Below are 26336 nucleotides of genomic sequence, written 5' to 3'. Positions count from 1 at the left end.
TTTGTTTTAAAACAAGCTTTTAATGCCAAGAGAATACATAATTTGATCACTTACTTGTACATCTCCCATCACTGCTGTTCTGAGCTCCTGGTAGTAGCGCCAGTGATAAAAGAGCTCATGTAGTACCCAGTTTTCACTTCAATAACACACTGAATCTAAGGCATGTCCTTTCATTTTGGGCATAAGTACCTGTGTACATCAGTTGCTGTAAGACGACGAAGGGATAGCCCTAGACTTTGCTCCATTAAACGTAAAAGTATGACTAGGTTAAGAGCCACTGCCCCCTCAAAACGCAAGGCTATTATACAGAGAGTTCATTTAATACAGGAGAAATGGGGGTGGGTAGGGAAGGATTCAACAACTCCAGCTTATTTTGTGTGGAAATAGGGAATTTCGTTTCTCAGTTGCTGCATGTTCAGTCACTTGAACTCAATCCTCAAACAATTAGTTGCTATGGAGTTAAATATAATTTCAAACAGGAGATGACACAGGAGTAGATTAACCTTCCTCCAAAAGCAACAACAATCCAATCTTCATGCAAATACCCTCAGTAGCAAAAAGCAGCTGGGTTCCTAAATCAGTTTCTCCAAAGCTTTCCCATGAGGCACCAGCCACTCAGAGTGAGTTCCACTGATCCATTCTGGTACACACACACAGGGCATGACTCATGGAGTGATCCAGTCCATTGGCAGGATTCCAGATCTTCATCTACTGGACCTAATCAGCATTTAATTTTCCACCCTGGACCTGTAGTGCCTTCTGCAGACTGTTTTTTGTTCAAGAGTCAATCTACATTAAAGTATATTTTGTTTAAAATCCCTTCAGATACCACTGCGGACTAAAATCTATATTCTTTCAGGCAAAATTCTCCCATTTCACTGGGTCCAAATCAGGTCAAGTCCCCAGGAGTGTTTCGCTTACTAAAGCCTCAGGGATAAGCTAAGTACAATTTAGGTTAGGAAGTCTTTTACTGGCAATTTCTAGTATAAAGTCTCATTCCTATATATTTAAATTGACTGTGGGTTTTAAAAAAGCTTTTTAACCTAGTTAGTACTGTAGCTGAGCAAGTGTCCCTACTAAGAGCATGTAGAAAGGTTTGCTGCCTCCAGAAGGGGACTAGGAGGAAGCCACGTTCATCTCCTCCTTAACGATAGTCTGTGCACTTGTCAAGTCTGGAGAAGTTTAGTTCCTAGTTTCATGCAATAGGAATTCCAAATTTTAAATATGATTAAAATCATTTGCTTTCTACCCATACTATGAAATTATACCTACATCCACTTGCACACTGTTGGGTTTTGAGCCACTAGAGGACAATTTTTTTCTGCAGATAAAAATGATATTCAGAACATTATGTTCTTGTGATTACTAGTGAAGCAACTGTATGTTCAGAAGGGTAAACAGCACTGAGGATAAGTGAAACTGAGTAATTATATCCGTGCATTCTTGCTGCTGAAAAATCCAGTTGAATCCAGATAATTATATATTTAGCCTGTATATACTGTGCTCTGTTCCAGACTGACTGTGGAATCTGAAGGGCTGCTTCGTTTGGCAGAATGACAACAGGCTCTCTGCAGGCTAATTCTTTTGCAAAGGTGGTGGCTAAGATCTGGGCATGTTACAAAAGGGTATTTTATTATGCAGCTCAGCCTTGGTAACACAAAGGGAAACTTAGAGTGTAGCATTTCTTACGTTTCAAAACAAAATGTGATTACGATTTTTTATTAATGTGGAAAGCTTCCTACAACAAGGGCAGCAATTAGAAACCTTAGTGTCTGGGGCACAACTTACTCCGCCGGGGGCATTTTTAACTTGTCATTTTATGTCAAAACATTCCAAACAACAACTTTGCAATGATCAACTCTGGCTTCCCTGCTCAATATGGCAATGTCTTCCTACTGAATTCACGGAGGAAATGCATCTCCACCCTGACCTTCTACCATCTTATAATAAAACACAATATATGCACATTAAGGAAAACAAGCTAAGAGATTTAACTATAGCAAAACATTACAGAAAGGTGAAAACATTTTTCTAGTCAATCATTATATTGTGAAAGGAAAGTGTTTCTTTGTGGCTAAACTAATCTAGTGTGCAGGAGAACAGCTCCATTACCTAATTGTTGTAGAGAAAAGTTACAGCAATCGGAGGCCAAGTGAGAGTATGTCAGGAAGTCCAGCTCCTTTGTGGCAAGGAAAGATCGTACCAGCAGGAAATGTGTGGGCATTGTTTGGTGTAACAATTCCCTCAGCCCTAGCCAGACATCTTGCAGATAGTCCACCCTAAGTCACGCTGAAAGACCAACAAGTGCTACTGTGAAACCAGAAAGCCTGGAAATCAGTGGCACTGGATCATCAGAAGCAAAGGTTTGCATGGAAGGCTGAAAACAGAATGCACAGAGCCTGACTTGTAGTGTCAGAACACACACAGTGCTGGACTGAGTACTCATTTCATCGCTATGTTCACAGACCATAGTAATTATGATCTTGTCCACATTTACAAGATTTTTGTTAAAAGAACACACTTCAACCAAACTGAAGTAATTATAAAAACAAACATCTGTGAAGTTCCTGTTGATGCAAGATGTGCCTAGAACTTTGGCTGATACAAAGAAACACGTCCACTAAGGCACCCTGAGGCAATCTGACAATGTGTTGGAGAAAACTTGGTCGTCAGTACCACATCGTTGTGTGAATACAGAGAGCGAATTTCCTGCAAGGGACCGGCTTCTTTGGGCAAACAGTCGACAAGTTCACTGCACTGCGTGTCAAATCCCAACAAGCGGATCCCGTAGCCATGTGGGGAGGAAATCATTCGACCATCAGGGCTGAAACAAAGTTCTTTGATGTAACCCCGGCCTACATTGGCTTCTTCGATGCAGTGAGTCAAGCGGAGAGAACAACGAGGTGAGACGGGGCGCACTGGGGCTCCTTCTTGGAATTCGTACACACAGGTCCACTAGACAGGGGAGAGAGAGGAAAGTTATATTTGTCCACATACACGAGGAGCAACCCAGTTATTCATTCACCCCACCTTGTAGGTGAAGGGAATGAGACACAGGAACTAAAGCCAACACTTTACTTCTCTCTCCTTTGATACCACTGATGGCTGTGAGCTTTTTAAAACAGAACAGCCCTTAGGCCATTTCCCCCCTTTAAACCGAATAGGTAAAACTGACACAGGATTTCTCTCAGTGCAGAAGCAGGTATGTCGTTGCTAAAATAAATCATTCAAAATACAACATCTGATTTAGCTGGAGGAAGTAAAATGCAGGGCTGCTCAACAGAAGAGAAGATGCACCTACTGCAGCATAGGAAACACTCAAGGAAATAAGAGGCTCAACTGGAACTGCGATACAGTGACTCATGATTAGACACTGCAATTTCTGCACCCTTTGAACCGCAACACAAATTAGAAAAAACATTTAGAAGAAAACAGAAAAACCTTTTGTAGGAAGATCACTGGCAGTATGTCAATATGTACATTAGTCCCAGCCAACATTAATCCAAATGTTGGCAATCTAGAAACTGTATCCTAGGAAAAGGCACTCATTCATACTGAGTGCTTCTCAAAGTACTGCTGAACAAATAACTAGAGAGAAAACCACTCTGACACTTTGGGGTTAAAGTTAGGGAGAGGACAAGGTCGTACCTTTTGTATTTGTTGGCCTACTAAACAGGTCACTGCAATTCACATTTAAGGCACTGATTCTGAAAAGAGGTGCACACGTGACTTTACTCACATGAGCAATCTCACTGAACTCAATGGCACTACTTGTGGTTAAAGTGAAGCATGTACTTACATTTTTGCAGGATTGGGGTTTAAATTGTGAATGTAAATCAGATATTAATGCAAAACACTGAATTTTACCAGTGCTCTGAAATCACTATTCAAATGCAAATTTGTAGCACACAACACAGAAGTCTTTACATCTAAAATGTGAATTTCACTTTTTGCAACAATTCATTGAAGTGCTGTATGACTGGAAAACACAATGCAAGACGCTAGCTTTAGAGACTCCAATATTTGTAAAAAACCAACTATATAGCAACATTATTATGTCTTAATCTGGCAAAGTTTTGTATCCTACTCATGAAACTGTGAGGAAAAGGTTTGGCTTTAACAGAAGGTCAGAACTCAGTATCCCTCTGAAAACAACAAGAAGGGTACTCCATTCATTATCCTCAAGACTAATCTACTGAAGCACTCACAAGACCATTCACAAAGGAAGCTGGTTGTACCCTTGCAGAGAGTGTAGAAACTGCCTTTAGTTATGTAGCCAACAGATAAGAGGAACAATTCACTATACTGAACTGACCCGAGTCATGAATCTGTCCATGCAGTCTCATTTGAGTTGTATCATTACCAGCTTCTTTTGTAACTAAGCTACCTCCTGCATCATCAAAACCTTTTATAAAAGCCTTTCCATCCTTTATGCTTATCCAATAATCATCCATTTATTTTGGATGTTTCTTTGCCCCTATATAGATAGGGAAAGGCAATCCTGTATCTAGGCACCTCTGACTGCATTGTAACAGAGCTCACTCTTGAAGTTACTAATGCTTGTCCATTATGGGCAGCTCTGTGTTCTGCTTGTCCTGACTAGCCACCAGTAGAGAATTTTAATTTGCAGCATAAGCACCTAAGGGTGGTGAGGTTTTTTGTTTTAAGCTTATGACAAGTTGGAGTTTACACCACTGTGACTTGAGCTTGGACGAATTTTCATGATTTCCAACCGTAATGAGATGTGTGGAGCAAAGCTGGGAAAGCAACCTGTAACAATTTTTCGATCTAAGTCATAATGTATGGACTGGAGTCTAATGCTTTATGTAAATGTGCACGGAAAGAATGAGGCAGCCACGTGTCCTAGTTAGAAACTGGTTTCTTAGAAGAGAAACATTTAGGCCACTCACATTGAATTAGCCAAGGAAACTCAGTTATCTGCATTTTCGGAAAGTACTTTTTAGTGCGAAGTAACACAATGCATCTTACAATGGTTTGATTGTCAATTCATAGACTAGTCATTATCCATCTCAGTGCAAGTCTGTCAAGCTTCCAGTAATTACTTTGCAAGACACTTGCAGAACGTGGAAGTTGCTTTGGTATGGAACAAAGCCATTCCAATGCAAAACGTGTCAGATGGAGCTAAACAATGTGGTTTATCACTGGCACGTGTTATTAAAAATAAGCCTTTTTGCTCTTAGAAAGTGACCTGAATATATGCCCTCGGTCTCCTAGCGCACTACTCAGGCGAGCTCCAGCACAACTCGCAATGGCAATGAGATTTCAGGGACAATTTTATTTTCACCATTTCAAAGATGGAGAAGGTTGCTAGAGGATGGAATCGGTGGCTCACAAATGATAGCTCGGCATGTTCTGCAGCTGATTATAAACACTGGATGCATTTCTGGAAGATCTGCTTTAGCTAAAGACAAGTGATCAGGCTCAACACAGGGGTAACTGGATAAAAGTTTAATGGCCTGTGATATAATAGAGATCAGACAAGATTATCTAATGCTGCCTTTCTGGCCCTAAACTATATGACAGTGGTTTTAAACCAAGATGCTAACTTCTACCACCAAAGTCTCTCCAGAAGGGTATTCATTGATCCACAGATATTCTGCTAAGGAGCCAGCAGTGTAACATCAGATTTCTTAGAGCAGCGCACACAAGCCTCTCTTTTATAAGCAGATAATTAAACAAGATATCTTGATAACCTCCAACAGGCATATACTATGATATTTAGGAACTGCTGTTATCAAACGCTTAGGGCAGCCAACAAATTCTCTACTGGTAAAGAATCACATTTGCTGCAGACTGTTGGCTTAGCCAAGTATTGTGAATACAAAGTTGTATCACATACATAAACGCCACACGCTATTATGAACACTCCTTGAGGCTTTAATGTCTGCACAGTTATTCAGAACAATGGTGTAATCTGATGCCTCTCATTATCTGTAGACAAGCTTCTGGATTTGCAGGAGTGGTTTTCTCCACCAAAAGCCTGAAGGCAAAACTTGCATTTAAAAAAAAACCAAAAAACGCAACAACTTGGTCCTCCTGGTCTTTGGTGTTGAGTTCCTGGGGTCCTGCGTGAAGCACACAGGTAATGTAGGGTCAGTGATTCAACTTGCTAGCACATGCTTCTTCCCTGCAAAACACCAGGAATGGCAAAAGAGGTGGTATGCTATTCTCTGACTAAGAACACTCGATAATTCTGGATCTGCACCCTTGCTCTCTTGCCAAGGGCCACACATTTTCCCCTGGCTGCAAGTGTTTCCATAGTTCACGTTTGCCTGTCTTTAAGGAGCTCCGCTGAAGCCCTCTGGAGCGCTCAGGTGCAGCTTCTGTTTACCTACTGCGCACCACGGCAGGCGAGTCAGACGGATGACAGCGCAGCCTGAAGTCCTTGTTACCGTGAGAAACTGTACGCTCCTTCTGCCAGATTGTCAGAGTGACAAATTCTCAGCTCAAACGCCTCTTCCTTGATTGTGTCCTTACTGGTCACATTCAGACTGAAATGCAGGCTGCCTACCCAATCCCTGCTCTCACCTGCATGCCATGCGACAAATGGAATGGGACAAACATTCACACTGCAAATCTCCCAGAGAGAGGCATGCTATGGTGGTCAGGAAAAGCAGGTGATTCCCCACATTACTGTTCGCTTCTTATCATTCCTAAATATAGGAATGCAAAGATTAGGAAAATGGCATAAATTGAATACCAACTAGTCACCCCGTTCCTAATTCAATCCAAAACAGTGTATTGTAACCAGAAAAAGTTAATCCGCACTCAATCATGGAGATGCAAAATCCACGTTCACCTACAATTAAGGAATTTGATATGCAGTTCTAGGATTTGACACTTCTAATTCTAAGTGCTAAGTTTTTAAGTATGTGCCATGGTTTTTTTGTTTGTTTGTTTTACCTCCTGGTCATCTGTATTACTTGAGCACCGAAGAAGAGTAGCCCATCCTTTGGGATGGAGCTGCAGCGATGTAATGCAATTACCACGGTCCCTTTCTCCAGGAACTTCTGGTGTTAAAACCTCAAGGCTATTTCGTGGAGATCCACCTAGGAGGGAGATACCAACCCACAAGTCACACAGTATCACTACACAACAGTTCATCTCTTTTCACTATTGACCAACGCTACATAGCAAAACGCAATCAAATGAAAAATAAATTTTTGAAACTTACATCACATTGTAAGAGAGACTAACTGGATTAACACAAACTTAACCACCCTAAAAAGCATTTATACCAGTTCCACAGATAAGTAAACTGAGGCAGAGATTATGTAACTTGCTGAAGGGTACAATTAGTCAGTAGCAGAGCAGCAAGAGACCACCAGAGTCCTGATTCTGCTCTGACAACTTATCTTTTAAGAAGTCTGTGTGAACCCATCTCAGATGACATTAATACGCATGTGCAAAGATAGAGGATATCACACAAACGTTCAGCTTTTCAACATCATTGCAAGATATTTTTAAAGAGCACAGTTCCACAGTAACACTAAAATGGGCGTTGGAAGGAGTGCCTTCCTGTTTCAGCCTTGCTCAGTTCACAAGTAAACAATGTTTATATTATTGCGAGCTGTGCAAACTCACCCTGGGATCTGAATCTCAAGCTGGGTTCTTTCCTTTTTGTTGATCACCACTAAAAGGTTCTGCAGGCAGATTCTGCCCTCACATTTAGGTACTCCTATAACCAACCCTCACATCACCACAACATCTGAGCACTGCACAGTCATTAGTGACTTTATGCTCAACGCTATCCCTATTTTACAGGTGAACTGATATATGGAAAGATAATGGAACAAATTATTAAAACAATCCATTCGTAAACGCCTAAAGGATAACAGGGTAATAAGTAATAGCCAATATGAATTTATCAAAAACAAATCATGCCACACCAATCTAATTTCCTTTTACAATAGGGTAACTGGCATAGTAGATAGGGATAAGCAGTAGACATGGTATATCTTGATTTCAGCAAGACTTTTGATACCATCCCACATGACATTTTCATAAGCAAAACAGGGAAATGTGGTCTAGATGACTTTATAAGGTGCATGCATAACTGCTTGAAAGACCATACTTGACATGAGCCACTGATACCCCCCAACTTGACAGAGCAGTTATCTGTAACTCTAATGGGGTTCCAGAGAGGTCAGTCCTAGGCCTGGTACTATTCAACATTTTCATTAATGACTTGGATAACGGAGTGGAGAGTATGCCTATAAAATTTGCAGATAACGCCGAGCTGGAAGGGGTTGTAAGAACTTTGGAGGACAGGATTAGAATCCAAAACGACCTTGACAAATTCGAGAATTGGTCTGAAATCAACAAGATGAAATTCAATGAAGAAAAAAAATCAAATGCATGAATATAAAATGGGGAATAACTGGCTAGATGGCAGTATCACTGAAAGGGATCAGGGGTTACAGTGGATCAGAAAGTGAACATCAGTAAACAATTGATACAGTTGTGAAAAAGGCTACTATCATTCTGGGGTGCAAAAACAGGAGTTTTGTAAGACACAGGAGATGTCCCACTCTCCCTGGCACTGGGGATGCCTCAGTCAGAGTAATGCGTCCAATTCTGGGCACCACCCGTTAGGAAAGATATAGGCAAAGTGGAGATAGTTCAGAAGAGAGCAACAGAAATGATCAAAGGTTTAGAAAACCTGACCTATGAGGAAAGAGTAAAAAACAGGGCATGTTTAGTCTTGAGTCAAGACGACTGAAGGGTGACCTGATAACATTCTTCAAACACATTAAGGGCTATTATAGAGAGAGCAGCGTCAATTGTTCTCCATGTCCACTAAAGGTCGGACAAGAAGTAATGGGTTTAACCCACAGCAAAGATGATTTAGGTTAGACACAGTTAGAAAATTTCTCCTAATACTAAGGATAGTTAAGCATTGGCATAGGTTACCAAGGGAAGCTGTGGAATCCCCGTCATGGGAGGTTAAGAGCAGGCTGGACAAACACCTGTCAGGGATGGTCTAGATATACTTGGTTCTGCCTCAGTGTGGGATGGGAGTTGGGAAAGGAGGTTGGACTAGATGACCACTCAAAGCCCCTCCAGCCCTACACACAAAGATTTAGTGACTTGCCCAAGGTCACACAATGTCTCTGGCAGAGCAGTGACTCTCCTGAGTCCCAGTCCAGTCTATGAAGCCACCCTCCGTCTCTCTCACTTTAATAGGTTTTTAGAGGTCTACAACTTGCCCTGTAACTGGAATTTCATGGTCAATTCTGTTGATGCCCAAGGACGAATAGAATCCGTCTCACTCTCTACTGGGTTGGCTCAGAGAAGCAGTAAAATGTTTTTTTCTGTCCCTAGCAAACAGAAGAAACTGAACATATAAGCAGCGGGGAGTAGTTCTACTGAGTAAGAAGGTGTTATTTTTACAAAATCACTTTTCCAAGTGTAAACTCTTTCAAAACTGCTTCCATTTACTAAAAGAAGCTGTATGTCTTCCTCTAGCAATGGTGGCATAAATGCCCCAACTACAGCTCTATCCCGATATAATGCGGTCCTCGGGAACCAAAAAATCTTACTATCTGGTAAGTGAGAATGCATTATATCGGGGTAGGGAGAGGAACCACTCCCCGCTCCAGCTCACCTCTGCTTCCTCTGCTCCACTTCTCCCCCTCCCTTCCAGGCTTCCCACACCAGGTGAGCTGGGGCAGGGAGCGGTTCCTGTGCACCACCCCCATACTTGCTGCGGCCCCCCTGCCCCACCTCACCTCCGCTACGAGCGCACTGCTTCTCTCCCCTCCCAGGCTTGCCACACCAATCAGCTGATTGGCCTGACAAGCCTGGGAGGGGAGAGAAGCGGAGCTGCAGCACGCTCGCTCGTGGGAGAAGGCAGAGCAGAGATGAGCTGGGGTGGGGGGGCAGCAAGTAAGGGGGAGGGTGCAGAGGAACCACTTGCGGTAACATGAATTCGGATATAACAAGATAAAACAGCCCCGCTCCCCAGAGCACTGCTTTATTGTGTTATATCCGAATGCGTGTTATCTCAGACTGCATTATATTGGGATAGAGGTGTACTCAAATGAATAAGCTGCACTGAGAAATACTACACAAAAAAATAACTGATTTCCTCATGTGCATAAAGGTGCTTATGTCATAGAATCATAGAAGTGTAGAGCTGGAAGGGACCTTGATCTAGTCCAGTCCAGTCCCCTGCATGGAGGCAGATCATCCCTGACAGGTTTTTGCTAACCTGTTCTTAAAAATCCCCAAGGACCTGAATTCGACAACCTCCCTTGGTTCCAGTGTTTACATATCCTTAGAGTTAGGAAGTTTTTCCTAAATCTTCCTTGCTGCAGATTAAATCGATTACTTCTTGTGTTTCCTTCAGTGGAGAACAACTGATCTTTATAACAACCTTTTACATACTTGAAGACTTATGTTCTCCCTCAGCCTTTTCTTCTCTAGGCTAAACATACCAATTCTTTCAACCTTTCCTCATACATCATGTTTTCTAAACCCCGTTTTTTTTTCCCGTCTCTCCCCTCTGGACTCATCCATTTGTCCACATATTATACATTAATGTATAATGTAAAACAAGTGTCTTGTTTCTTGAATTCTGAAAGCAACAACATTAGAACTCCGGACATCACCATTCTATACACTGTGATGATATATAGTATGGAATTTGTGTAAAGCCTAGTGAGATTTTTAAAATAGCCTAAGCAATAAGAGGTAGGAAAGTATATAAAACTTAAAGTACACACTATTTATTCACGTTTACATTTTGGCTACTCACTGGACCCACTTACACATAAGAACCTATGCATTTTATTCTAGTCTTAACATACCTTCTCGTTGGGAGGGTCGCGACATGTGTTTCTCAGACAACGGACCGGAATCATTTTGGTGACATGGTGAACCCACAGCTCTAGGACCAGATGAACTGGTAGCTGTCGTGTCTGAAACCAGAGTAGCAGCCATGTAAATCTGACAGATGGGATAAGCTCTTTTGCTTTGTACATAACCTCCTGTGAACGTAAACCAGCACAGCCCTAATCAAATGTGGCTCACTAATGAAGACAGTGCTTTCCCAAGAAGTGCCTTAAACCACAAACAATTGAGCACCAAACCACTCCTTCTAACCCCAAATAAGCTAGTGTTCAGTGCACTCTTTTCAATTTAAAGTGTGGCTCTGCTCTGAAAAACAACCCTAGAAGTACCATTATGGATCCATGTTTGCATCTGCTACAAGTAAACTGCCAGCACTACAAACTCAACCTAGGGTCTAAGAGTCAGGAGTTGGGTTCTCTCCTGCTCATGCTTCTGCAGTAACGGATGTCGAAAGGTAAAACGGTCTCTCATTCACACCTGTGCAACTCCATTTAGACCGAGGCTGCACAGGGGTAACTTGGGTCAGGGTCTGACCTGCAGCATCTTTGCCACGGGTGCTGATGAGTCAAACAACAAACTTCAACTTGGATTCAGGGTCTGTATGAACGGCAGACGGCAATTAGAAAAAATCTGCTCCATTCACTAGTAACTACAGAGAATTTGCTAGGAAATAACATGAAGCCCCATTATGCCATTTATAAAGTCCCTTTTCAGAGCAGCACTGCATGTTTAGTAGGTTACCTTGTATTGACCACTGGGCAGCCTATAGTAGCTCTGCTAAGACAAAAGTGACTGACACCAAACAGTAAGGGAGGCACAGAGTACATTGTTAATTTGGGGGACTATTTTGTTAAGTTCTTGCAATGTGGCAAAATGAACCACGAACCACAGAATATCCTGCTGCTGAGTTCTCTGGATCATAGAATATCAGGGTTGGAAGGGACCTCAGGAGAGCATCTAGTCCAACCCCCTGCTCAAAGGGGGACCAATCCCCAATTTTTGCCCCAGATCCCTAAATGGCCCCCTCAAGGATTGAACTCACAACCCTGGGTTTAGCAGGCCAATGCTCAAACCACTGAGCTATCCCTCCCCCTGCTACTAAGTATCTCACAGCATCCATGTGACAGGCCAACAGGAAACAGTCTCCCACATTAGTTATTTTATATTTGATCACTCTCTGGTGGTATCCTATTAAGGCTTATCTACACTTAAAATGCTAGCAAAGCTTCAGAGTAGACACTACCTACACCAACGGGAGGGATTCCCCCGTCAGCACTGGTAGGCCACCTCCGCAAGAGGCAGTAGCTAGGTCAATGGAAGAATTTTGTTGTTTGACTCATCTAGCGCTGTCTATATGGGGACTTAGGTCAGCTTAACTACAGGCCAGAATCACTCCTGAACAAGGTAAAATAGCTATCATAGTGCCACTTTCCTGCTAGAATCTTCTTAGCCACTCTCTAAGGGAACAGTATACATATACCTCTATCAAATGGATCACAATGTACAGATTTTTACTAACAAGAATTCACCTGAACTTGATGCAGTTCTTCTGGCTCTTAATATTGGATAGCTGCCAACCTCTAATGACTTGGTTAAATCAAGGTCGTGCAAAATCAGAAGATACCCAGAGGAGGTGGAGATCAACATTTTTGAACAGTCTGGTGTCAGTCTCATCCGCATGAGAAAACGGGTGTGAAAAAACTTCTTGTGAGGACATCCTTCTTCGGTGCACCTGGATAGTGCAAAATGAGAGAGATGATTAGGGCCAAGATTAGGCTCCTGTTTTTGCCAAAGTTAGATTCTGAAATCCACAGGTCAATTCAGAAACACATGAGCTGATTTTCAAAGTGCAGAGCACTCTGTGTCCCCCACTGACTCATTCACCATTTGTACACTCTTATGGATCTCATTTAAACTGGACTTTAAATAGGGGGGTGGGGATCCTCAATGTGCACACTTGTATTTCTAGATTGACAGCACATTTTCAGCTTTGTTTCAATCTGACCTACGTAGCCTCCTTTGAGTTGCTAGATCTTCATCGCAATAAGGCAATCCTAATTCTTGATCATCACCATTGGCTGATGAGCAATCAGTGACAAAATTTAAGAATGTATTAAGTTTCCATTCAGAGCAATAGAGTTTCATCCAAGATGAATGTATCTATTTTAAAAGAGCCCTGTCCCTATCACATTTCATATATTTAATGACCATACATAACCCATATTCACATACCTGTTGGTGTCCCAAATGATCACATTGCCATCAAACCCTGATGTTACTAGTAGTCTGGTATTGGTGTCATATTCAATGTTCTTCACCCAGCTTGTGTGACCATGTAAAGTGCACACTTTTGTGTTTAGCTTTCTCAGATCCCAAAGTGCTATCGTAGTGTCATCAGAGCAAGTTGCAAACAGTCGATTATCTAGAAACCTGTGAAGTTGACAGACAGTTAAATATTGTAAAGCAAGCACAGTCTTGTCTGCCTTGTGTGTCTAAGATGTTTCAGACTTACTCCTGAACTGGGAATTATGATTTATAAAAATAAAGCCACACACAAAGGATGGATAGTTTGCAGTAGCAGACAGTTTAGTGATGTGAATCTTACCACTCTTTTTGAGGCAAAAACATAAGTATCAGTTTCATATTTCATCTCCAGGGACAAACTAAAGAAAGCAGCTAACAAGATCTATGGAAATAGAGCAGGGGAGGGCAATATTTTTTCATAGCATGGACACATCTTAAAAACTGTCTCAGGGATGTCCCATTGGTGGTTTTCATAGATTATGAGGCCAGAAGGGACCATTGTGATCACCTAGTCTGACCTCCTGTACAGGACACAAGCCTTTCCTGAATTAATTCCTGTTTGAACCTGCCATATATTTTAGAAAAGCATCCAGACTTGATTTTAGAGATTTCCAGTGATGGAGAATCCACCACAACGCTTGATAAGTTGTTCCAATTTTTAATTGCCCTTATTGTTAAAAATGTATGCCTTATATCTAGTCTGAAGTTGTTTAGCTTCAACTTCCAGCCATTGGATCTTGTTATACACCTTTGTGTGCTAAACTGAAGAGCCCATTATCAAATTTCTGTTACCCATGTAGATACTTACAGACTAATCAAGTCACCCCTTAACCTACTCTTTATTAAGCAAAATAGATGGAGCTTTTTGAGTCTCTCACTACAAGATGTTTTCCATTCTGTTAATCACTCGTGGCTCTTCTTTGAAACCTCTCCAATTTATCAACAGCCTTCTTGAATTGTGGGCACCAGACCAGGATACAGCATTCCAGTAATGGTCACACCAATGCCAAACACAGATGTATTGCCACCCCCTACTCCTATTTGAGATTGATCGGTTTATCCATCCATTAGCACTTGTGGCCATAGCGCTGTACATGTGCTTTGAATGCAATGACCCCCCCAAGTCCCTCCACGTCCCACTACCTGCTACCACATCTTTAGCAGATTGTAGAATAATGGCTGGCCTTTTAATAGATGTATGGAATGACGCCCCTGAAAGCCAAACTGCCATGGAAGATGTGCGGTAAGTGTTTATTGGATTTATAAGGCTTGCCACTAAAATAGAAAAGAGGCCCAAATGTGTCTTAGGTAGCACTAGTGACACTGATCTCCCCCACAAATACTTTTTGGGCAGGGGAATAAAACACATTTCTTAACTGATGGAGAATCAAGCAAATATTAGTAAATTAGTCATTTATTTCTCTACAGATCTATATAGGCACCCAACACTGTACTATATATAGCCTGTCATCCCTGTGGCAACTAAAGCAATTGCTCATGCGGAAGATACTAGGGAAGGATTGACTGTATTTTTAACTGCCTTTTAGTACAGTTTAGCAGCTGGACGCTAGAAATTAGCATCACGTGACCAGCCAGCTTTCAGACCACCGTTAGCAGAAGACTCCCTTTGGGGAGCCTCTTTATTAGAGGGATATTCTCAAGGCTGTCAGACTTCATTTAGACCTGCAGCCTTCACTTTGGTTTCAGAATCACTCCACTCTTGTCAATAGGCAGAGTGCTGAAAGATACAGGAATCCTCATCTCCACACTTTAGATAGCACAAGGTTCTAGTAGGTTTCACTGAATTAAGATGACATGGTACTGTTCTTTACTCTTTTTTCCCCTCCCTCCTTACCACATCCTTTGACTCTTCCTCCCATGCTGTCCCTTCCATCCCTGCTGGACAAAATCACTAGCTTCTCTCCATTCAAATCCCTCCTTTAAGAAAAACAGAACACATTTTCTGTGAAGCCTACCAATATTAGCCCATTATTAAACCCTGTCCCACTGTAAAAAGCACTCACCTAGCTGGGTTAGCCAGTGCATTTTATGCCTGAAATATTTTCTGGCTAAGTCACAAACTCCTTGGGGTTTTATACAGCACACCACTGTCACTTAAATATCCAAGGAAATTAGTAAGGGATTTTGACCCGAGCACAAGGAGACCTCAACTCATTGTGACCTATTAATATTATTGACAAAGCAGATTGTTTCAAAGTTTTGGTGACTGAAGAAAGTTAACGGTAGTCAAATTTTCAGACGTGCTGCCACACAACTAACTAAATCTGGGCTGGGCCATGTTTGTACTCCACCACCCAGGGTAATTGCATTACTACCTTGAGTACAAGAATTTCTGAAAATCTGGCCGCAAACTGACTGAGAAGTGTATAAAGACGCCCTTCAACAATACAGGAGAGTTAGTCCAACAAAGAACTGACCAGGACATAGTGAAATATGCATTTTTATCCTCCTAGCTTAGTATTTGCCTTTTTACTGCGACTCATGAAAATGTTTAAAGACACTACTGATGTTTTGGCGTTGTTTCTTTTTATTTATCCAGAGCGTTCGTAATATCTCCAGAATCTCAAATGCAAACACTTCAGTCCCTACTGGTTTCGTCTGTAGTTTCCTTCACTGCCTATTGTAGGCACCAGCATGAAGACAGTAAAACTCTGGGAATATTGCTTGCTGTGGCGACAAGAGCCAGCAGAGGGAGCTCTGTACAGGATTGAACACATATCTAAAAAAGCGGTAACAGGAGTAAGACAGACCTGTGCAATTTTCTCCTAGGATTTGCCATCATAGGAGGTCAGGTATACCTTCTCCCCACCTTTCTCCAATCACTAACTTCTCCTGCCAGACCTCATTCTTCTAGTTTCTTGGCCTTTCTCCTCATCTTCCTCCAACCTCTCCTTACTTAGTCCTACAGTTTTATTCCCCCCCCCCACCCCAATCACTTCCCTCTACAAAAATAAATTTAAAATCTTAAAGAATTCCATACTAAAAAGTCTGCACTAAAAGATCGAGTTGTGTAGTCACGCACTCAAGAGCCATGGAATGCCTGCATAGCTGGAACTCCACCCCTTTGTGCATCTGGATTATGATACCGCTTTTAATGACAACCACACACTTTTCCTATACAGGACCTCTGCCTTACTCAGTGCACACGCTGGACTGAACAGTGAACATGGCAATTCAATAATTTAGTTATTCTCAGGGTGGAATGATATAAAGTCAAGGTGACTTAAGCCACTGGATTTTTTCTAAGAAGTCACTGATTTAGATCAGGTTGAGGCTTTGTAAAACTAATTTAAAAATGTATGATACTGCAACTTTAGATTAAAATTTAAAATGAACTAATTTATAAGTAAAGGAGTTCTTGGGGCACCTTAGAGACTAAGAAATGTCACATCGATGAAGTGAGCTGTAGCTCACAAAAGCTTATGCTCAAATACATTTGTTAGTCTCTAAGGTGCCACAAGTACTCCTTTTCTTTTTACGAATACAGACTAACACGGCTGCTACTCTGAAACCTAATTTATAAGTGCTGTTTTTCTAAATGCCACTGTTGGTACAGTATCACCGCAATGTTGCAAAACTGCTAGAGGCAAAAAACACAGAATATTGGAAGTGAAGGTCTGGATCCTGCAAATGCTTAAGATAACAACTTTACCCACATGATTTGTCCCAATGGCTTCAGTGGGACTATCAATGTAGTTAAAGTTAAGCATGCCCATAAGTGCCCGCAGCATCAGGGATATCATTACTGAAAGCATTAGTGTCAAAATCTGTCACTTGAAAACAAAAATTGCTCCTCGTTAACAGTGAAAAAGTTATTAACTAATACACAGGCCAAAGTTTCCAAAAGCAGGGCCTAGGCTCCTAAACCTATATTTAGGCACGTAAAAGTGGGATTTTTCCAAAAATCCTAAATCCCATTGACTTCAGGTTGCAAACCCTGATGAAAGCATTTCAGCTTTCTTGGTTTATGGAATTTCAATCTATAGGAACGTGGTGTTAGGCTGTGCTATATTTACAGCCATTTGCATATCAGTTTTATGTCTGACAGTAAATATATCATTGACGCCCCCGATTTTTCTTTTTCAGCACGGACATGGATTTTAAGTGCAAAAGTTCTTAGAAGAAAAAAAAGTCTGAAAGGATGCTCACTAAAATGAGTATACCAGCTTCAGTAATTTAAGACTACAAAACAGGAAGTAAAGAACTAACATGTAAATAAAAAAAACTAATGTAAACATATATTTAAAAAAGAAATGATTAACAAAATCTTTAAGAAAACCATGATCTTTATCCACCCTGAGTATTCTGACGGTTCAATATGCTGTCCCCTGACTTCATTCACTCCACACCGACTAACCTATGCATGAAACGAGGCAGATGTACTACACACTTGCATCAGTCTGTACACACCACCCAACGTCTGCCGCAAATGTGCATACTGGCTCTCCACTATTTAGTGAGGAGACACACTGGGAAAAACAGAAGTCAGGCTCTTTACCTTCTGCCAAGTAAGAAGACTTTGAAACGGGAATGGTGCAAGACTATGGATGGTCTAGTCAGATTATTACAGTCATCAAATGAAGCACTTCGGTATCACCTGATAGCATTCTTTATACTGATAATCTCTGGGCTTCAGACAAAAACCCTGGTTCAGACCCATGACTTGACTAGATCACAGTCTACAAGTATACACAGGGAGAAGACAGCCAATACTAGAAGGTTCTTTAATCTAGCAGAACAAGAGCCCGGGGTTGGAAGCTGAAGCTAGAAAAATTCAAACTGGAAATAAGGTGTGATTAAAAAAAACCGAACAGTGAGAGTAATTAGCCAATGGGACAGCTTAAAAAGGGAACTAGCAGATTCTCCATCACTGAAAGTCTTTAAATCAAGATTCTTCCTAAAAATATCCACTCTGCTTCAACCACAAGTTCGTTGGGCTCAATGGGAGAATCACTGGGTGACGTTCTATGACCTACACAATGCAAGTCCACTTAGATGATCACAGCGATCCCTTCTGGCATTAAAATCTATGAGCTTGCTTTGCTTCAGCACAGAGGAAAATGACAAGACTGTTTGTGCAGATGAAAGCGTTGTAAGGGAGGTGCTTGAAATGATTAAACAGATCCAGAATAAATAAAGACAGTGCAGCAGGGATTGGCTTTAAGGGGAGAGGTTGCAGCAAGGCAAGAACCTCAAACCACGGAAAAAGAATGGTGATAAACACACCAGAGACGTTGTATTTTTCAAAATAGAAACCAGTTCTACATTGCTCAGTAACTATGTAAAAATGGCACCTTTTCACTCAAGGTGGACATGACCAAATACACTGGAGAGGACCCTGGTTAGCTCTATCGGGCCAACATAGCTATGGGTGAGAGCTTAATTCTACCCTTCCTTGCAGATCAACTCAGTTCCAGTCAGTTATCTTTACACATTAAAAAAATTACTTCTGTAACATTGTCATCCATAGATCTCTTAGGTATCTGGGTTGTACACTGAGGGCGTACTTGGTCTGGTTTATTGTTGGTGATGCTGCGTGAAGAGGAAAGAAGTCAGCTCGACTCCGAGCTCATGTTGCATTTGTAGGGCTTGCAGGTTAAATCACCGCAGGTTTAGTTGTAAACTGAGCACATTTGATAAGAAAAACATTGTGATACAGAACCCAGAACCCCATCAGCCATCTTTACTCTTTCACTTTTCAGGAGTAGAATATTTTAAGAATCCCAGGTTTGGAAATTTACAATATAAAAGAGGGCAGGGTATCAGAATGAGCATTTACAGCGAGTGGGATCTCTAAAAGCAAAAGCGGAGTTGACAATACACCAAATATCTATAAACTAGAGGCAAATAAAAAGACAAGAGTAAAGGGCTCTAGCAGGAAGGTCAATGCCATGTTGAGAAACTCAGTCCCTGCACTCTTCCCACCATATGTCATGCTGGCCTATCTTTTACAGCCACCTCTGGGTGGGAGTTGTCCCATCCCCACCTCTAGGAAGGATGGAAGAAGGTGCTTACTCACAGTAAAAACAGACAAAGTGTTGAAGGGGAAAAAGGCACAAAGAGGTGAAGTGACTTGCTCAAGATCACATAGTGAAGCAGTGGCAGAGCTGGGACTAGAACCCACATCTCCTAATGCACAGTGCAGGCCCTTATCCACTATACTACATTGCCTCCAGTAACATTCCTTCTTCTAGCTATACTTGCTCCAGCCTGAGACTTAAAGGGACAAAGGTGCGTTGTATGTATACGTTCAATATTGCATTGTGCGCCTTCTTATTTGTAAGATTTTCCATCAACTTTCTCCCCACACCCATACTGCAGTTTGTGAACTGGTAGAGTTATACCACATTGTCTGCCGACAAGACAAAAAGCACAGGACTGATCTGTATATCACTACAGCATCATGAACATGTTAACACCTACAGTTAGGAAAAATGTTGGAGTTCTATTTACTGAAAATTTGGTTTTGTTTCCCATGATACTAACCTGATATTATTCACACAGTCCTCATGAGCTTCAGAGAGAGTTTTGATGTGCTTTGAAGATATGGGGTCAAAAAGCAGGACCTCAGTCTGTTCACAAGCAACAGTCAGCACTGACCTGAAAAGGGAGAGAGGTATCTTGCAGTTAGTAAAGAGAAATGAAGGCTGCAAACACTGACAAGTAACCCTTACAGCTGTTGTCATTGATTCATCTCTGTTTTATTGCTAATGTGCACATTTTACAGATGGATACTGTTCTGATGGGCTTTGTACAGTTACCTTTTCTCAAACCCTTCCTACTTCATGATTGTACAGTGGAAACTGATCTACTGCTTACTCCCTTACCAAGTCAATTCCTCTACTACCTTTTCAGAAAGATTCCATCTCCTCAACAGCCTGGCTGTTGGCATACATTGATGCACAGCTGGTGTGATCACATGATCTTTTTATTCAGAGTGTTTTATATATAGTATGGTTGTTTTATAGCTATTGAACGGATGTGTTACTTCATAACATTTGATGACACAATTAGGTATATTTTAGTACAGTTTTTACAGTGATCTTTAAGGACACTTTGCCCTATCAGTGCAGTACTTTATATTCTAACCTAGGGGTTCCTAGGTGGGAAAGTGTGCACTGATTGGTTAAGGATTATTGTCTGTAATAAGGACAGGAAAAGAAGGATGAAGAGTAGTAGTGAAGATGTGGGTTCTATCCCCACCTCTATCACGGATTTCCCATGCGACCTTGGGCATTTAACCATCTTCCTCTAGCTATACGATGGGAATACATGCCTCTCAGAAGGGTACTGTGAAGCTATATTAATTCATGTGTTGAGATCCTCAGATAGAAACCTCTAATATACACGCAATGGACAGTAGCAGTACTTAAGTACATTTGGAACACACATGAGAACTCTAGAATCTGGGTCATGTCTCACCACCCTGCCAGTTGTAATGTATGTGTTTGGATCATTTCAAACTAATACACATGCAGGTATTCTGTAATCAGCAACTGACCAGTAAATATAAACAAAAAAATTTGCAATTTAAAACTATTTGATGTTTACCAATACTAACCAAACCAGATAATTACTTCATTTCAGGCAGCTGTTTCTGAAAGTCAGATTAGTTTGCACTCAGTCATAATAGCTTATCCCTTTCTTTATAATAATTTTGAGTTAGGTAGCTGCTCACTTGGGTCCTGATCCAAAGCCTACTGAAGTCAGTGGAAAGAAAACATTCAGGATACACTATTTAAAGAGTGCTCTGTCAGAAAGCAGAATTCCTTTAAACTGACTAATTTTAAAAAAAAATTCAAATAGAGTGCCATTTAAGGATAATCTGACCATTCGAGGAGCTCTGTTAAACTTCTCAATTATTCTGCATGTGAAAAAAAAACCCACGCTTTTGGAGCAGAATTTGGCAATCATTTAGAACTTTAAAATACTTGGCTATTTTAGGACTCAACCATTTATTGTTAAAACTTTAGAAGAAAATAAAGCTGATGTGCGTTACTAAATCTTAAAGATTTAAAACACAGGTAGAAGTCATAGGAAAGATTTGCAAATGTGTCATTTGTCACTAGCTGTGGCTAAGGGTGTCTTCACAACCGAAAGGTAGTTATTTACAGCAGGATAAAACTAAATGTGGGTTAGCTATCTCACTGTACAATCCTAGAGGAGGTAAGACACAGGTAGCTTTTACCACAATGTACGTAAGCAAGATCAACATCCCGTTCACCTCACTGAGCCCCACCTTGCGATAAAAACTACAAAGCCTTGACTCCACGAGGGTTTTACAGAGCAATAGCTAGCAGGTGTTAATTATCCTGCTATAAATGCAGTGAAGACTGGCCTAGGTGTACCTGTTCACTGATGTTAACAGTTGTCAAAAGTTGTTCGCAGAATCTGAGAACCTAAGATCCTTTTCGGGGCATGTTCACAGATAATACTAGGAAAGCAAATGGCAGCAAGACAATTTACAAAAATCCCAGAGAGGCACATAGGTATAAGATAGCAGTAATTTTTTGGGGAAGTCTGGTTCTGCATTAATCAAGGGTATCCCATTTCACTACCACACAACATTTATGTTTTTAAAATTAGCTGAGTATCACTGAGCCAGATGAGCAGCATTACTAAGCTCACTTTGCATCCCTAGAGCTACACAAACTGATGTTAGAGCTGCCTTAAATGGGAAGCTAAGGATTTCCCCAGCATAAGAGGATTCTTGAGTAGTGTAGAGTGATGCAATGGGGTATTTCAGCCAAGAAGAAAATGTGCTCCACCAAATCCTCAACCAGTAGAATGATCCCATGGGGAATGTTCTAGCTAGCATAAGTTACAGTAGGCCTGTGCCTGCTAACTTGCGCCAAGTGTCAATTTGGTTCCCAAATCCGCCCAGGATCATCGGATGTGTAAAGGCAGCTTAGGCCTTGTCTACAATGAGTACTTTTGTAGTGAGGTAGCTACGCTGGCACCACTGCAAGTGACTTTTTACATCCGTGCAGCACATGTACACTAGGGGTCTGAAGTGATGCTTCACTGTAGCTATGCCAGTGCAAGAGTCCCAGTGTAAGAAAACTTCTCATCACACAAAACAGCACTTGCTTAATCCTCTATAAATGCTTCCTACTATTGTTACTGCGTGCTCACTGTTGGTAATATATCTTCTACTAGAGTCAATGGAAGTGGAAAAAGCAACAAGATAGTAATCAGATCTCGACTACGTAATCCCGTTATAGGACCTGCTGCAGTTATAAGCAAATACTTTATATTGCTGGACAGTGGAGATCCACAGCTTTCCAATGGCTCAAGTCATTTGTTTGTAGTCCAAGTGGGTCTCCCAAGGTAAGACCTTAGAACTGACATTGGTCTCCCCCAGCCTAGCACTGTCTTTTTGGCATAAAAGTGAATACAGCAAGTCCCAGACCTTGAACTAGTTTTTGTAACCCAGAGGCCCATTGGCTCAAACATGGCGCAGGTAGTCATTAAAGCGATGGTTCAGTCGAAGAGGTTCAAAGTTGTCTCCAGTAGCTTGTGACCAGCTGTTTTACAACAGAATTGTAACCATTTACATACCATGCCACTCCCTGGGCCAAGCTGTGCTCATCTTACTTATTCTCAAGTCCCATTGACTTCAGTGGTACTATTTGCATATGTAAGGCAAACAGAATTCAGCCTTAACACAAAATCTTTGGTCCCAATACACGGTGTCATTGTATAGTTAAGCCTTGGCAGTGTAGCTTTTTTTTAAATCAACTCTTGAAAGCATTAGACAGATTTATTTCTTTACTGAATTTCCCTACCCGCAACATGAATACACTCCACTTTATTAGTGTAAAAATCTTTTTAAAAGATTTGGTGAAATTACCACACTGAACGACAAAGACTTTGCAAGCAAGAAGTGATCAAAACGTTTTGGCCTACAAATCTCGACAGCGTCTCTTACGGCATCTGCTCGGTTCCTTATTCTCACACACACATCAATGGGCAGGAGACCTATAGATTCATTCTCTCTTCAGCCAAATAACAAAGCATACACTTTAATAATGCACTCACACACCAACATTGGATTTGTACTGGTTAAACTTTCAGAACAGCAAATGAAACTGGAATGGGTTTGTCAAATCAGGAAACTTGGTTTAACTTTTAACACCTGCCTAGGAGTAGGAATATAGCTATTGTTATTCCGAGACAGGTCAAGAGTCAGTCTTGTCCCAGTATCTACTTTACTACCCCCCCGGTCTATGAGGAAGACTTTTTTCCTATCCAAAATTGTTATTAGATTATATAGGCCCTGAAAGGATACTTTGTGCTTTCTTTTAAAATAGCATATCCAGAAATGCTATTGTTTATATACATGTCTAATCACTGTTCAGTCTAATAACCTAACATAGGAAGTTCCACAGAATTAGATATATTTTAAATATATTGGTTTCAGTAGTTGATTTCATAGTTTTAATGGGCACCCTCTTGGTTCCCTTATTATCCAATTGGCCTTTCCCATTCATTGCTTTCGAGAGGTTTAGCAGAGAGACTGAATGCACTATTCAAGGTGAGGACATACCATCAAGTTTACATAATGTTTTCCGTATTATTCTTTATTTTCTCCTAAATACAGCCTAACATCTAAGCCACTTTTTTACCCACCACTGAACACTGAACTGTTTTCTATGACTTGCATCTGCCATCATGCTGCCCAGTTACTCTGTGCTGCTAGGTTGGGTAGGAATTTTTCACAACTCCTTCCTAAATCTTGACTAACAAATCATGTGTCAGCAACTTTTGTCAAATCATCATCTACTCCTCTTTAAGGTCCAGGTATTGACCACTGGTGCTCGTCCCTGAGGCACACCCCATTACTAAACATTTTGTTTACAGAGAACTGGTTGTTTATTCCTACTTTTTGCAGCCTGTTAACCAGTTTACCCATTCACAGGATATCTCCTGTCATCTTGCAGTTGCCAGTTTTCGCAGCTTCTTGTTAGAGACTTTCCCCAAGGATCGTAAGTTGCATCTATCAGCACCTTTATCCTCCGTTATCATATAAGTCCAGCAGATGGGACAGAGGATTAGGAGGTGGAAAACTCAAGTTCTTTTCACAGCTTTATTGTGTGATCTTGTGCAATTCACTCTCCTTCAATTTCCCCAGCAGGGCTAGGGATAGTTACTGACCTCAGTCAATTTCCTTGAGATCCACAGACTATTAATTGTAATTGTATTAAGCCTCCAACTAGTTAGAGAGACAGTTCAACCTTTGAAAAACATTCTAGTCATCTAAGTGCTGTTTAATGAGTGGATTTTGGCCCTCTATTTCCCCCCCTCAAGGCAATTAATGTCCATCCTGTGATCATGATACCTACTGTTGCAGCTGAGTACAACAGTGTTACCCACCCTTCAGTCCTCTGCCATATAGTGTGACCTAAACATCATCCCAAACCCAATCAGACCCACATGGAGGTGCAGAGACAGGCCCATCAGCACCCGATTCCCCACATGGCAGACACCCTCCATCCCCATCAGAGCCAAAATCCCTCTGTCCCAGGAATGAGAGTTGCATCCGATGAAGTGAGCTGTAGCTCACGAAAGCTCATGCTCAAATAAATTTGTTTGTCTCTAAGGTGCCACAAGTACTCCTTTTCTTTTTGCGAATACAGACTAACACGGCTGCTACTCTGAAACCAGGAATGAGAGTGTCTCTTTGGGCTTCGCCAGGGAGCAGATCATCTCCACTGGTTTCCCATGGTGGGTAGAAAGCTCTGTTGTACCCCTAGGGATTTCAGGGGGTCCCTCCCCCAGGGAATGTCAGGGTGGGAGTATCTCAGGTGGGTCCCAGCAGTCTCCTACCTGTCCAGGTGAGGGGGTGGGAAGATACTGGACTATGTCCCAGCAGGGCCACCCCTCAGTCCCCCACCTGAATGGGAAGGAGTCTTTCTGCAGAAGGGTACATATCCAGATGGGTCACAGTCTCTTATTGATCTGGAGGTGGGGGCTCCCCAGAGAGGGGAGGTGACAGGGTCCCTGTCGTGGTGGAGGTCCAGGCTGGAAAGAGTGGGGGCTCAGCATAGGGAGGTGCAGGGAAGGATTGGGGTGTGTGGGGGGGTCCAGACCAGGGGTGGGGGAGGGATGGGGCCAGGCACAGGTGTGTGTGTGTGGGGGGGGGAAGCGGGGGGTGGTTCTGGGCAGGGGATTTGAGGATTGGGCTGGACGTGGGTCCGGGCCAGGAGGGAGGAAAAGCAGCGTGTGTGCGTGTGGAGGAGGAAGAGCTGCAATCCGTGTGTGTATGGAGGAGATGGGGGTAGGGATGGGACCAGGAGGATCGCTGTGGGGAGGGGGTATCTGGGGACGGGAGGATCGAGGCGGCGGGGGTAAGGGCCGTGGGCCGGGAGGCGCGGGGGGTGGGGGGGGGGAACTGCGGGGGGTACCGGGCCGGGGCCGCCGAGGGGGGTGGGGGCCGGGGCCGGGCCGGGCCTTACCCGTCCGGCGAGTACTCCAGGTTGAAGACGGCGCCGTGCGTGCGGGTGCTGAGGTACACGGAGTCGGCGGGCTGGATGGAGCTGTACAGCCCGGTCATGGCCCGGAAATTGTCGCGGGCCGGGTCCACGAAGAGCCCCCGGCCCAGGCAGCGGCCCCGCAGCCACCCGAACAGGCCCCCGCCCGCCGCCGCCCCCCCCGGGGCCTGGGGGGAGGCGGGCGGCGGCTCCCCCGGCGGCTCCTTGGCGCTGGGCGGCTCCATGCCGGGCGGCGGCGGGGCGGGGGACGGGCGGCGGGGCGGGCCCGAGGGGCCGTCCGCCTCCCCGCGCGCAGAGCTCATCCCGCGCCGCGCCCGGCCGCTCGCATCACAGCGCGCGGGACGCGTCGGCAGCGGGGCCCGGCCCCCGAGCGCCGCTTCCGCTGCTGCCCGCGCCGCCGGCCGGAAACCGCCCGCGCGCGCCCGGGCCCCGCCCCCGCCGGAGGCGGGGCCACCCACAGGCCCCGCCCCTTCCTGTCCCCCGCCATCGCCCCGCCCACGTGCCCCCGGGGCCGGACCCAGCCCGCGCGCGGGATCAGCCCAGCCCCCCCCCACTCCCCGGCATGGGGGAGTCCTGTCTACACACACACTGGCGTGAAGCTGGGGGAGGGGAAGAGGGTGTGAATGGGGTGGGGCTAGGGAG

General features: G+C 43.0%; 1 protein-coding gene across 1 annotated transcript; it reads right to left on the bottom strand.

The window, feature by feature from the left end:
* Nucleotides 1–26011, bottom strand: DCAF10 (DDB1 and CUL4 associated factor 10). The gene is made up of 7 exons (XM_077817826.1): nt 25659–26011; nt 19687–19800; nt 13108–13305; nt 12405–12607; nt 10833–10943; nt 6925–7070; nt 1–2955 (listed from the first exon to the last, which is right to left on the bottom strand). The coding sequence occupies exons 1-7, from the start codon at nt 25994–25996 to the stop codon at nt 2587–2589; spliced, it is 1479 nt and encodes a 492-aa protein (XP_077673952.1). The 5' UTR covers nt 25997–26011; the 3' UTR covers nt 1–2586.
* Between the last annotated feature and the right edge of the window lie 325 nt (nt 26012–26336).

Source organism: Eretmochelys imbricata, chromosome 5, assembly GCF_965152235.1.
Source record: "Eretmochelys imbricata isolate rEreImb1 chromosome 5, rEreImb1.hap1, whole genome shotgun sequence".
NCBI classification, from domain to species: Eukaryota; Metazoa; Chordata; order Testudines; family Cheloniidae; genus Eretmochelys; species Eretmochelys imbricata.
Note: the sequence above shows the minus strand (reverse complement) of the source record. Positions and strands in the feature narration are given on the sequence as shown.